At 40.3% G+C, this 14,479-nt stretch overlaps 1 protein-coding gene across 3 annotated transcripts in view; it reads right to left on the bottom strand.

Annotated features, from left to right (window-relative positions):
- Positions 1–343: 343 nt before the first annotated feature.
- Positions 344–14,479, bottom strand: part of CDK19 (cyclin dependent kinase 19) — a 195,448-nt gene continuing 181,312 nt past the window's right edge. For 2 of the 3 annotated variants that reach the window (XM_064360776.1, XM_064360777.1), the window contains 5 exons: positions 13,053–13,125; positions 12,573–12,670; positions 11,774–11,852; positions 10,806–11,072; positions 344–5,000 (listed from right to left, as the gene is read on the bottom strand). In XM_064360776.1, coding sequence (XP_064216846.1) covers positions 4,869–5,000; positions 10,806–11,072; positions 11,774–11,852; positions 12,573–12,670; positions 13,053–13,125 — 649 coding nt within the window. In that variant the 3' untranslated portion in view covers positions 344–4,868. The remainder of the gene's footprint in view (positions 5,001–10,805; positions 11,073–11,773; positions 11,853–12,572; positions 12,671–13,052; positions 13,126–14,479) is intronic. The other variant, XM_064360778.1, reaches the window with a different exon arrangement.

Genomic DNA, 14,479 nt, shown 5'->3' with positions numbered 1-14,479 from the left:
TCTTCTAAAGGTGTATAAAAACCTGCAATTTTACTTATGAGGTATTTGTAAGCCTTGCTTGCTTTGCAGTATTATGACACAATAGCATCCTAAACAAAATAACCTATTGGAACTGACAGAAAGACTTCGTATCTCTGCAAGACAAGTATAATTATAAAAGCTTCTAGGCACACAGATAAAATTTTAACACTAGATGGGATCTCACTGTGTTGCCCAGTCAGGTCTCAAACTCCTGGCCTCAAGTAATCCTCCCACCTCAGCCTCCCAAAGTGCTGGAATTACACGCATGAGCCACTAAATCTTATTATAAGAGTTTTTTACACTTAAAAAATCCATACAGAAGCAAAGTCAATTAAATTTTATTTCAACCAAGAATATAAAATAAATGCAATGTAATTTATTTTAGTTTTAACAGTCATTTCAAGAAGGAAGTCAGGACAACTCAAAAGCAGGAAACCCTCGCTCCAAAGCAGCAGCTCCTCCTGCACCCCACGGAGCAGGCCTTGCTGGGGCGCAGCAGCTCTGAGCACAAACCTCGCAGTGGAGCACGAAAAGCTACAGTCATCTCTATAATCATACAAAGGGGGATGCGTGCAGAAAATGACTGAAAAAAGAGACAAGAACAGGTACACTTCACAAATAGGAATTATAGGAATATACAAACTAGGCAGTTTAGAAAGGATATACTACATAACATATATAAAAAGTACTTTAAATTGTTGTTAAAAAGGACACCTTCAGTCCGGATTTTGTGTAATACTTTTAGTGTCTACACAGACAAATCTTTAAAAAAATTAAATAGTATTAATTTACTAAATATTTAGGAGATAACAGTGCATTAAGGGTTTTTTTCATATAATACATACATATCACCCCTTTGCAGTGATAGCATAGAAGAGTAAGTATGGCCTTAGGTACAACACATTTTTAAAAAATCCTAAAACAATGAACTTTCTTATATTTGTGACTATTCTTAAGGATTATGGGGACCTAAACTGCTAGGTTTTATATAAAATATTACTTGTACTTGAATCCGTCAAGCCTCTGTTAGTCTAACTGCCATTTCACTGCCTTCCTCTACTCCCTAGGAAGACATCACCATAGTGTTTTGGATTTGTAATTTCCATAGAATTCCTCCTTCATTGTATAGTTTCTGCTGCATAAATTTGCTCAAAAGCAGATCAAGCTGCATGTCTTATTCTCCAGAGAAAACAGCATCATTTCAGAGGTATAGAAAACAAGTAGCAGTTGCTTCACCAGGAATGAGGCAGCACACATAGGTAAATGTCATCCCTTTCCATTCTTAAGAGTACATTATGTTTGTAAGAGCAAAAGAGTAGTGCAGAAGGCCAAAAATTCTAAGTACTAAAGTTTCAAAACCACACAGATACAAAAATATACATAATCCTTGGTCTTTGTATGTCACTGCATGATCTACTTCATCACAAGGATTGTTTCAGCCTCACTGTATCAGCCCGGCTGCCAAAGCTACCTTATCTTGAGCTCATCTGTCCTGAAACACTTGAATTCCTTTTCACAAACACACACCTCACCAGAAAGCTAACTCTGAAACTGGTTTGTAATAATATGGAGACCAGAAAGCCTTCACTTGGATTCATTCCTTCCTGTCAATAACCCTTCCGGTTTTGGGTGTTCCCATAGGCTGAGGGATGCCCCTCTTGTACCCTTGGGGGACATAATAGTATCTAATAAATTTCAAAGAGAAATGCAGTCATTTGGGACCACAATGGTAAACTCTGCCCTCAAAAAGCTTCACAGGTCTCCTTAGAGGTCTGGCTTGAGGGCTCTTACATGTGTTAAAAAGGCCTTGTTGCTGGCTGGGCACAGTGGCCTGTAATCCCAGCACTTTGGGAGGCCAAGGCAGGGGGATCATGAGGTCAGGAGTTCAAGACCAGCCTGACAAATATGGTAAAACCTCATCTCCACTAAAAATAGAAAAATTAACTGGGCATGGTGGCGCACGCCAGTAGTCCCAAGCTACTCAGGAGGCTGAGGCAGGAGAATCGCTTGAACCCAGAAGGCAGAGGTTGCAGTGAGCTGAGATCATGCCACTGCACTCCAGCCTGGGCAACAGAATGAGACTCCATCTCAAAAAAAAAAAAAAAAAGGCTTTGTTTCTCTTTAAAGAAAATGATCTGAAATTATTTCTAAGAATAAAGGGAATCAATGGGTAGCACTAACCCTGAGGCAAGGAAAGAGGAGAAAAGAGCCAGTACAAGTGCAGGGACAGGAACCCAGTCACGTGTGGAATGGAGAGTTCTGGCTATGTCCCGCAGGATATCGTATACTGGGAGCAAATGACGAAATCCGCTTACTGTTTATATTTTAGTTCTGCCAGTAAAAGTCATTATATACAAGGAAAGCAGGGTTGTCCTGTGAATGTATAAACAAGCATAAGAACTATTTAACGAAGCTGCTTATAAAGTATTCAGGGGCACAGTATTTTGATTTACGTGTCTATCTGGGTTTGTCTTCTTTTATTAAAGGTAATCTCCCTTGAGAGCAGAAACAGAGCTGCTATTTTCCTTGCAATTTCCTACAACCACTTAGTAGAGTATGTTCTGCCTACAAGGACCACCCAATTGCTATTAAAATTCTGCTGTGAACATTTCAAAGATGCATGGATGCCTTCTGTGATATTTAATCACTGGCTTTCTCTAAGGTAGACTGACATAGAAACCCTTCTATAATATTATTTACAGAACAGATTTGGGGATATTAACTACCCAAGTGGGTTTAGAAGTAAACAAAAAGACCTTCATATTATAAGACGGTTTCACTTATAAGTCAGTAACATGGCACAGACATCCCAGGAGGGCTTACTGTCACAGAACAAATCACAAGCTCCTTAAGGACAAGAAGTATGCCCTGTCCTCTGTGTTCTCTATCCAACAGGGCACTGGGCACACGGTGAGGGTGCAGTGAGCATCTGATGACCAACAGCACTGGACAGTGAGGCTGTAGGGCACAAGATAAAACTGCATATAGGCAGCTACATTATGCAGAGGGCTGCTAATTTCTTATTTTAAAAAATGGAAGGGGTAAAACAGCAGGAGACCGTCAGAAACTCCTTCCAATGGAGCATGTAACCTGCTTCATCTTCAGTCTTGATGAGTGTCACTATGCAGATTTTATTATTATTAGTGAGCATTATTATGCTGAGATCAGTAAGGTCCTGACTGGCTACAGTATCACATCAATAGTGCAAAATGTATACTGGCTTCTGTCTAATCTTATTTTACTTGTGTATGGACCCAGAGTATCATAACCAGGTAGATAAGTTCACAAAGAATAGTTTTTAAAAATGCATGTAATTTGCATATACAACAATCAGCTATTTCTTCTAGCTCAAGAAAACACTTAAAAACAAGGCTGGTGCTGCTAGTAGCATTCAGAAGAACACAGTTTTTTTGCCCCTTACATTACAATGGGAGCTCTAAGTCTTTACATTTCCTTTCGACTCTGGGGAGTGAGGGGCTCCTTAAAGCAGCTAAGAAAGAACTCCGCCACTAATTCATAGATAATGGAAATGCAAATATTCACTTTGTCTAGTATAGTCTTATACTATCTGCCCATAGTTTTTAGGCACAATTATTAAGTTTTCTCCTAGGGGCAAAAGAAATCATTCAGTGCAATGAAAAGATTCTTGATAGAATTAAGTTTCACTAACAACAGCAAAATTATGCATACATAATACATACTTTAAACATGAATAAAACCTAAATTTTTAACATGCTTTAAAAATAGTCACTCTGTCTAATGCAAATATGAATGGAGAACACTGCTCTTCATTTTAAAAGCAGATTAATTTGCAGGCTTCTACTTGAGTACCCTTGATTACGTAAAAAAGTTACTCACGCAGACCCAGATGTGAAGAAACCAGCGGTTCTTTAGAGAGGCCAACTTTATGTACAATACACACTAAAAGCTTTTCCTTCAAAGGGAAGTAACACATCTTTTGATCAAAATTACTCCTTAAAGAAATCCTAGTTCAGTTGATTTGGTGTGGGCCATCAGAGACTATATTTCATCAAAGCTCTTGAAACCCTTTTTAAGGTAGACTTAGCTACTTGAAGGTTAAAATTCTAATTCTTAATTACTGAATGCTATTCAGAATAAGATGATGCTGGGAACTCAGTTCCATATGAATGATTATATAAAAATTACCGCATCCTTCAGTTCTTCACAGCATGAAGCATAGTAACTGCAAAGATCTAGGCAGTTTTTGGTTGTAGGTTCCCTCTGTCCCACTACTTGTCTTTTTATTAGACCTTCCCTGAAACTAGATAAATAAAAACCTAATAATAGTAAAGTACTTTGGGACAGTAACAGTTTCTGTTTAAGACTTCCATGAGCAAAACAGTTATTGTCTGTGAAAACGTAGTGCTTGAAAAGGTGCATTTTTACCTGTGTTGCTAAATCAGTTCATGAAGTATAAAACTATACACCACTGGAATCCTGTTTCTAAAACATTAAAATCCTATTAAAAGAGCTTTGAAAAGATAAACCATAGTGATTGCTACAGCATGAGAAAGGTGCACCAGGAAATCCTTCAAAAAACAATGCTGAAGGTTACAGAAGTGCTGGGATTAGATCAGACGCTTTATCAGAGAAGTCACAATGGAATACATGCAGGGAAGGGGTGCTGGGAAACTTCACAAGAATCTTCTTTAAGTCAATAAAGAAGAGATATCAGTCCTGCAAAATGCTCAGTATATAAGGTTTTCCTCCCGAGTGTGTGAGTTTTAAATGGCATCATAGTTTGCATTTTTTTGGTTCTTTTCAATGCAGACATATTGCTGGAGTCTGTGCTCTGGGCTGGGCTGGCCTGGCCCAAGGAGAGCTGGTCAGTACCGGTGGGCCTGGTGAGATGGGTGGTACTGTGAGCTCTGCTGAGACGAGGAAGAGTAGCCAAGTGTGCTCTGGGACTGAGAGGATCCCTGAACGCTGCTTTGGTAATTCAGGCGAGAACTGGAGTGCTAGGAGAAGGAAATAGGAAAAGGGAATTACTGATGGAGGAAGAGGATGACTCAAGATGCTAATCACAGTAGGATAGAGATATTAGCCATTTTCATCATTAGGTTCCTGGTTCAGACCCACATAGCTGACAGCTAACTTAATTTGTTAACACATTTTGCTTATTTGAAATCACAGCCTGTCACCACTGTAACCATACATTCTGGCAGGCACGAAGTCTGGCTGGATTTCTGTGGGAGATAAGCTACCCTGGAAAAAAAGCAAGAAGGGAGATTTCAGGGGCCCATTTCTCTTTATTCCAATTCTGGGGTGTAAGTTAATCCTTTGCACAACTGGGATGTGCAAACAATAATAATCAATTTGGCATACTGAAATCAGTAGTATTCATAATGTACATTGACAGGCTGTTATTTTTCTCATTATAAATAACAAAACTGTGATTCAGAAATCACTATTTTAGAGCAACAGGTTTCCAGAGGTAAAAGCTAGGGGCATCAGGAATTCTACCTACAAGCAAAGTAAGGCTAGGTCAGGTGGGGCATGGCAGCAACATGTTGGTTTTATAAACTTCAGATAACATTGAGAATAAAGCAATTTTCACATATGATTGTCCTCAAGAGAAGACAAAAAATACATTTCAATTCCTTTTTACTACACTAAATGAAACTGAAGAGGGAGACCCAGGCTTCTCAGATCAGCTAACCCTTTGACTATCATGCTGCATTTCAATAGAAGAAAAGGTTGACTGACTGGCGCCTCTGGTTTTACCTTCCTATAGGTGACAGGCTAGGCCTTGGGGAAACTCTCCAGAAGGCACCATTTTTACTTAAAACAAGATCAAACCAGAAACCTTTTCACATGTGAGTCCTAAAACTGTAAACCAGAACCCTTTCATATGTGATTCCTGAAACTGTAAACCAAAACCTTTTCACATGTGAGTCCTAAAACTACGAACCTAAGATTCTTCCATGTGTAACATCTGAAGTATAAGCCTATATAAAGGCTGAACCTCCCTTTGTTAAATGAGCTTGGCTGTTAGGCAACTATGCCACCTTGCTCCCAGCTGAATAAATTCCTTCCTCCTGTATTCGGTGTCCGAGAGATCCATTTCCCACAGCCGCTCCTGCTACAAAACCTTCATTTTCTTAGTATCTAAGGAAAAACTTTTGAAACTTCCTTAGCAAAAATTATAACAGCGAGAAAATTATGACAGTGAAAGAGATCTGATCTAACCAACCAATTCTATCTTGCCTTTAACCTCCAAACTGTTCTTGGTCATTGCTGGGCATGGGCTAAGCTAACTTTGGGAGAAATTTAGGCACTCCAGCCTGGGTAACAGAGTGAGACTTTGTTTAAAAAAAACAACTCAGTTTTGCTCCTTCCTAAGTTACACAACTGACTAGATATGTTGGTTACAGAAGATCAGCCTGGGTAACAAAGTGAGACTTCATTTCAAAAAAAAAAACACTCAGTTTTGCTCCTTCCTAAGTTATACAACTGACTAGATATGTTGGTTACAGAAGCCTTTAAAAATTCCAAATTTTAATTGCACATTTCGTTTTGAAGTTTATTATGAAAAATGTTCTTTCAACTTATAAGTTATTTGTGGCAATTTTGCCATAAAATATAATGTAAACATGTAAGAATCTAATGTGCTCTGACATAGCTTTTTTAATGACAAGGGGTTTGTTTTGACAGGAAATAAGCCAACGTCATGCTTTTCAAAATGCTAACTGTACTTGCTTACAATACATCGATGAAGCAGCTCAAAAGCATTGAAACTCTACTAATGGAACTAATACCCCAAAATGAAAGCCTCAGGAGCAAAAGTTTTTCTCTGAGCATTTCGTGCCCTCTTGTCTAACAGTCCCATTCTCCCCAAGGGCAGCCACAGAATTCCCTTTCCCTAAGGCAGGTCATAGAACCAGAACCGCTCTTCCCCAATGCCAGCTGTGAAACCTAAAAATATTACTCTAACTTTTCCCCGACCTTTCCGTGTAAAAACTGGCCATAAGGAAATGATCTGGCATGCTTTGTCAGACTATAGGTCATGAGACTCCTGTTCCAGAGAGGGTCCTGCCCCACACCCAGAGGCAGGAATGTGTGCTCAGAGAGGCCAACAGGAATCTAGACAGGCCGTACTGGGTTTCCCAGTCAGTCTATTAGCATCAGATCATACCCCTTCTGTCTAATCATATTTCTACATGGCTGTCCACACTTTGTTGAACTTAAGCATAAAAATGGACAATTTCTAGGTGGTGCAGTGGCTCACGCCTGTAATCCCAACACTTCAGGAGACTGAAACGGGCGGATCACTTGAGTTCAGGAATTTGAGACCAGCCTGACCAACAGGGCAAAACCCTGTCTTTACTACAATATATATAAATACACACACACACACACACACACACACACAATTTAGCCATGAATGGTGTTGCATGCCTGTAATCCCAGCTACTCGGGAGGCTGAGGCATGAGAATCACTTGAACTCAGGAGGTGGAGGTTGTAGTGAGCCAAGATTGTGTCACTGCACTCCAGCCTGGGTTATGGAGTGAGACTGTCTCAAAAAAAAAAAAAAAAAAAAAAAAAAAAAACTACCGGAAACACACTTTGAATTTCTGCTTAAAAACCTAGGACATCATTATATGCTCATTAACTTACTAAATCACACACTCACCAGTGCCATGACAGTTCCAAGAACACCCATATTTGGCATAAAAATGAGGAGCACCACAGTTCTAAGAAATCTCCACCTTTTTCCAGGAATTTTCAAGAATATTCTACCCTTTGGTTAAAGAAACCCATAAAGATAGAAACCTACACCAGACTGCATGACTGTTTTTGTTTTTGTTTTTTTTTTTGAGATGGAGTCTCACTCTGTCACCCAGGCTGGAGTGCAGTGGCGCAATCTCAATTTACTGCAACCTCTGCCTCCTGGGTTCAAGGAATTCTCCTTCCTCAGCCTCCCAGGTAGCTGGGATTACAGCCATGCACAACCATGCCTGGCTAATTTTTATATTTTAAGTAGAGATGAGGTTTCGCCATGTTAGCCAGGCTGGTCTCAAACTCCTGACCTCTGGTGAGCTGCCCACCTTGGCCTCCCAAAGTGTTGGGATTACAGGTGTGAGCCTGGCCAGACTCTCTCGAGTATACCTGCACTCTCCTTTCTTGAGTGTGTACTTTTCCCTTTGCAATAAATCTCTGTACTTTTGCTATTTTCTGACTCATCCTTTAATTCCTTCTCCTGATGGTGTTAAGAGCCTGGACACAGGGTGGGATCGAGGTCCCACCAGAATTTGGGGACCTCACTCAGCCCACTGGTAACAAACTTGTATGTCTTTCTGTCCTGATAAGTAGGCAACAAGGAGGAAGGGGCTCCAGGTGGGGAAAAACAATGAACAATCGTTCTGAGACACTGCAAGTCACAAACAACTGGTGGGCACAATGACCTCATTTGGCAGGGAGCTCCCTCCCACAGGACCCTGTAAAACTTCCTTCCAGCCCCTGCTCTTTGCAGACAGCCCCTTCGCTGCTGTGCTGCCTGTTGCAACAACATGTTTTCATATCTTCTGTAATAAATCTGCCTTTCTTTACCCATAACTGTGTTGGTAAAAGCCTTGACTGCCTGAGACACTGGCCCTAGCTAGTCACACCCATGACATTTTCTCCAATTAACCTGGCTTTTGTGAGTTGATTTTTCAGCAAACCTTCAGAGGGTGAAGAGGAAGTTTTTCCCTTGGCCCCTAGATGGTGTATGAGTTGCAAGTTCTGTGTAATGGGACATCCGGCTGCCCCTCCTGTCAGTCTCTTCAATTTTCAATTAAATAGCTGAGATATCTATTCATTTAATAGATATGTTGGAAGGTTTATTATTTTTTTCCACAGACACCAGGACTCAGCTACGAAAGGTTTATTTTCAAGTAAACAGAACAATATGGACATAGAAAAGCATTTCAAAGAATTTTTTAATTTGAAAAAAAAAGAAATACAGTAATCTGTCTATAATTGACTGTAATTGGGTGACAGAGACTCTTTTCCTTTGACAAAAACTGCAGTCTGGCTCCTCTCGGACAGTCAAGGTTTTTACCAAGAAAGTTATGGGTAAAGAAAGGCAGGTTTGTTACAGAAGGCGTGGAAACGTTGTTGCACCCAGCAGCACAGCAGAGGAGGGGCTGTCTGCAAAGAGGGAGGGGCTGGAGGGAAGTTTGGGGCTGGAGGGAAGTTTTACAGGGTCGTGCTGGAGGGAGCTGCGTGCCATGAGTCTTCTGCTTGACTAGGCCTGAACTTGAGCTTTCCTCTGTCCTTGGAGAATCCTGTTAGAGCAAGAATCTTGCTAAGTTGGCTTGGCGAAAATCCCCACCCTTATCACCCAGGCCTGCCTTCGGCCTAATGCTATGCAGTCAGTTTAGCCAGAAACCCTTTATCCTGGATGTTTCCTCTTGGTAACTTTCCACCCACTGACCCCCACCCTGCTCTTTGGCTCTACATCTCCACTTGTCATTGTGGGAGTCGGAATTGAGTCCAGTCTTCCTCCCCAGCTGCCAGCCCCTGTTGCAGAGGTGTCTTTACGCACTGCCATGGCCCTGCCTCGAATAAAGTCTGCCTTACCAACTCTAACAAGTGTTTAGGTAAATTTTTTTTTAAGACAGGTTAATATGATTTAATCAGAGACATAAAGATGAACCAGTATATAGGAAGCATTTGTTGCTCAGATAACAGGGTGGGGGAACAGATTTTATAACAAAATTCAAATATGCTGGTGCTACTACCCAGATAGCAAGCTGTTTTCAGTAGATCAAACTGAAGCCTCAATTTGTTTAATTGGAACCAAGAGGAAGTAATATGTATTATTCTGCTTGCAGGGATCTTCAGAAGAGAAGTTTTTCAGAGAAGTAGCTGTGTGGCAACACATTAGTTTGTGGAGCTATTCAAAATGTAAAGGCAGTTTAGGCAGTTATTTGTTATGTCTTTCTTGTTAACGTTTCTCTTTATTGCAGTTCCTTATCAGTGAGTTTATGGCTCCCTTGCCAGAGGTTTTGTTTTCTATTAACTCTATCCTAAGTACTCATCTCCAAGAGTTCCCTGAGGGACTGTGGTTCTAAACTTAAAAAAAAAAAATTTAAGTTTTCCCTTCTTCTTGGATGTTTTCTTAACTTGTTACTACCTTGAAAAGAATTTTATTTTTCAAGATTTCCTACAGTTATCACAATGGGTATTTTTACCTTTCTCTCCAAATACCAATCCTTAAACTTAGTTCCTTTAATTTCCGGAATTAGTACTGCAATTGGTGTTCTCTTTTTATCTGAATAACATTAAGTATTTTCTATGAGACTTAACAGTTATTTCAGAGAAGCCTCAGTCTTAGCCCCCTTCTCTTCTTCATTTATGTAGCTATCTTCTCCCAGGAAGAGAATATCTTTCTGAAGAATGCAATTAATTTTGTCCATAGTAAGCAACCATTCGCCTCCTCTTTTCAATTGCTTATCTATGTATCTTTTTCTAATACACCAAAACTGCTAAGGCAGATGTAAGGGTAAAACGATGAAGTTTTCTTTAAGGAGGGGGGCGCTGCCCTCCCTACCTTCCTCTCCTAAGGGTTTCAGGATACATAAGGCAGAATATAAGATATCTTACAATTACATGAAATATGATGAAAATCTTCCTTTTCAAAGAATGCCCTAGAAATAGGATTGTACAGGTGGCACAGTCAAATGTAACAGTTAAGTGTTCCCTAACTCTAACAGGATCTAGTATACATCTATTCCCACTTCATAAAGTATATGAACATTAGACATTCAGGGAGTACCTGATAATCCGAGGGCATCACAGGCCCGCCTGAGTTTGCGCCTGAAGGCCCTAGCCGTGGCTTCTTGTTCGGAGGCACCTGGTTCAGGCCGGAGTCCTGGCTGTGCTGTAACCCTGTTCCAGTGCCCCCGACCCCGGCCCCGGCCCCACCAGCGGTCCCGTTGGTCTGGGTGCTGTTCTGCTGGGGTGGGGGCGCCTGTGGAGGGGCTGCTGCCTGCTGTGGAGGGGCTGTGGGCTGCTGATGCTGGTTCTGCTGCTGTTGCTGATTCTTTTAAGGGGAAAGAAGCAAGCTTGGTATGAAACCAAATTAACAAAAACTTTCTTTAATTATTTGATATGTACATGAGGCTGCTGACCAACCTGGGGGAGCAATCTACGTCCAACACTAGAGTGACTGGGAGGACAGGAGAATGGAGCAGCCAGGGAGCACGGTGTTCCCAAAGGGCAGGGCGCCAAGCCCCAAACAGGGCTCTTGCCCTGAAGTTCATTTAGATTGCACAGTGATCCTCCAAATCAGTCACAGACGGCCACAGGCACATCAGAAATACACTTCTTATAGCTCACAAAAAGCTATAAGAAATCTTTTCAATCATGATTCTGGAAAGGCAGAACAGTCTGGAAAGTGAGCCAATATATCCAGTTAAGAGGAAAGAAGAGAGTGATGCTTGCAAAAGTCAGCCTGCATAAAGGGGTGGCAGTGACAGCAAACAAACATCAAGAGCAAGACAGGGGACTCCAGGAGTGGAACAGGCTGGGGCACACACCGGGAAGCTCAGCTATCTGCGAGCTGCTCATACCTCAAACTTCAGGGCACATTTACAATCCCCAAACTTCCACAGAAAGATACATACAAATTTAATTAAATATTAGAAAAGGTCGTTAAATATACAGGAATTATGGAGTGATACCTAAGCTATCTTTTTGCCTCCCTTGCTCTTTGGAAGTGAAAGTATAGCATGCAGTTTATACCTTGTCACCTTTTTCTTCAGGTTCATCTTCATTAAGGAATTCTCGTTTGGGGTAAGGAATCTGGCAGCCAGCAAATACACTAAAAATCATTAAAAAGAAAAAAATATATATCATGATCTAAAATCTATAATACCTTGTTAATTTAAAATTCCAATTTGTTTTTCTTCACTTATTTCCTACTCTTCGTCTGTGGCTGGTGTTTGCTATGTGCCGCCTATCACAACTTAAGCAATAAGAAAAGAACAATCAATTGTATGAAGTTTTATAATAATTGCTACTTTCAATTTCAAATCTTGACTGCTGCTAGCTAGTTGACATATTGGACATAGAAGTTTCTCTATACTAACTTCATTAGCACCAAAAATAATTTGTATTTGCTTTAACAAGAAAAATTGCACCTCTTGTAGATGAAAACACAAAGTATATACTTGGGGGTAAGAAGGATGAAGTACAGGGGTTTTGTAGCGCAGTGGACATGCTCTGGAAGACAGATTAACTTCTCAGTTACCTGCTGGTTTGGCTGAATTTCTGATCCGGCCAAATGGTCTATAAAGATCTTAACTAGTCTCAGCTTTAGTTTTCATCTGTAAAACTGCAAATGGTCATTCCTAAAACACTTGTTTTCATTCATACCTCTCTACAGCTTTGCCTGTTTCAAAATGTGGAAGCTTTCTCTCAGTCTTTAGGTGGCATTGCTAAAAAAGTTGAATACTTCAGTAGCAAGTGCTTCCCTTGCTTTCAACCACCATGCGACATCCTCGGCCTGGAGCAAAGGACACAGAAAAGACGAGATACATACTCTAATGTTGGCAAGGGGTCCTCCTGAAAATAGGGATCCTGCAGAGCTTGCTCCGAGGTAATTCTCTTGGTTGGATCCATGGTCAGGAGTTTCTGAAGCTAGAGTGACACACAGGAAATTTACAACACACGAAAAGGTTGTTTACAAGTCAATACCTTGTCTTTTGTATTACTGTGTAACAAGATTAATATAAAATACATTTTGTATAGCTCACTGCAGATTATACATACTACATACTTTCACGTGAAACTGGCAGAAATCATCAGCATTAAAGCCATTTTAAAGTTCATTTTCTGCCGATAAATCATTTAAAAAGTTAACGCTGAAAGTCAAGGGTGACATCATAACAAAAAAATGTTTAATTTTGCCCCAGCATCCACCAATTTCTTTAGTTTCTAAAGAGGAGGAATAGCTGAGTAAATAGGAGAAGGCAAGAGTTGCACCAAGGATCAGATTTCAGTCTGGGAGAGAAGCACCTACCAAGAGGAACACTTTGCTGTCAGGCTTGACCTTGTGTTTCTCCATGTACTTTATGAGGCTACTGTTGGCATACCTGCAAGGACACGCACAGTCACACATCACTAGGAACACTCATCCAATTGCTATTTTTTAATGATAAGCTTCAAGATGGGTTTTTCTATAAGGTATGTGTTTAAGCCATTGTTGTTTCTGATTAAGGAGGAATACACTGCCAAATATTAGCAAATGTGTGAAGCAATAGGAACTGTCACACACAACATGAGAGTTTATATCGTTACAATGCCTTTGGAAAACAGTTATGCATTAACCATTAGTGCTGAAAATGTGTATAGCCTATACCTAGCAACTTCATTTCTAGGCACATACCTGAGCCTCAGAGATGCTTTTGTACATGTAAATCAGGATACATGGATAAGAATGTACTTAGCAGCCTTTTAGTAATGGCAGAAAAACTAACAAACAAACAAAAATGTAGATAACTCAAATGTCCATCAACTGAAGAATGGGTACATTTTTTTTTTTTTTGAGACGGATTTTCACTCGTTACCCAGGCTGGAGTGCAATGGCGCGATCTCGGCTCACAGCAACCTCCACCTCCTGAGTTCAAGCAATTCTCCTGCCTCAGCCTCCCGAGTAGCTGGGACTACAGGCACGCACCACCATGCCCAGCTAATTTTTGTATTTTTAGTAGAGACGGGGTTTCACCATGTTGACCAGGATGGTCTCGATCTCTTGACCTCGTGATCCATCTGCCTCGGCCTCCCAAAGTGCTGGGATTATAGGTGTTAGCCACCACGCCCAGCCGGGTACATTTTTATATACTCACAGAATGGAATGTTCCGTAACAGTAAAAATGAATATATAAGGTTGAGTGATGAGAAAAAGCAAGTTGCAGAAGAAAATACATACTATGTTACCATTTATAAAAAGTTGAAGGACAATAAACTGAAGAGTAATTTTTAGAGATACATACACGTGAACTAGAACTATCATAAAAATTGTGGGATGACAAACCCAAATGCAGAACACTCAGACTCTACCCTCTGGGAGGAATGTGGCTAGGGAGGTGGGGATACGGGTACTTCAGTAATCTTAGTAATGTTCTAATTCTTAGGTCCAGAGGTGAACAAAAGGTTATTCGTTTTATAATTCTAAATACACTATGTATTTTTTCATTATATATTCTTTCCTACATATGAAATATTTCAAATTAAAAGGTCTAAAAATAGGTAACATATGTTTCATAATAAAAAGAATTGCAGAATACAGAAAGTATAAGGAAGAAAATTAAAATCACTCACAAGCCACTCAGTGACAAGAAACCACTGACAAAATTTTTATAATGTCCCTTTGGTGTTGTGTGTGTGTGTGTGCGCACCTATACATATATGGTATAAACATAGATTATTTTGCTTTTTTTCATAAAA

The sequence above is a fragment of the Aotus nancymaae genome, unplaced genomic scaffold (genome assembly GCF_030222135.1).
Source record: "Aotus nancymaae isolate 86718 unplaced genomic scaffold, 86718_ANA_hifiasm-v0.15.2.pri h1tg000040l, whole genome shotgun sequence".
Taxonomy (NCBI): Eukaryota; Metazoa; Chordata; class Mammalia; order Primates; family Aotidae; genus Aotus; species Aotus nancymaae.
Note: the sequence above shows the minus strand (reverse complement) of the source record. Positions and strands in the feature narration are given on the sequence as shown.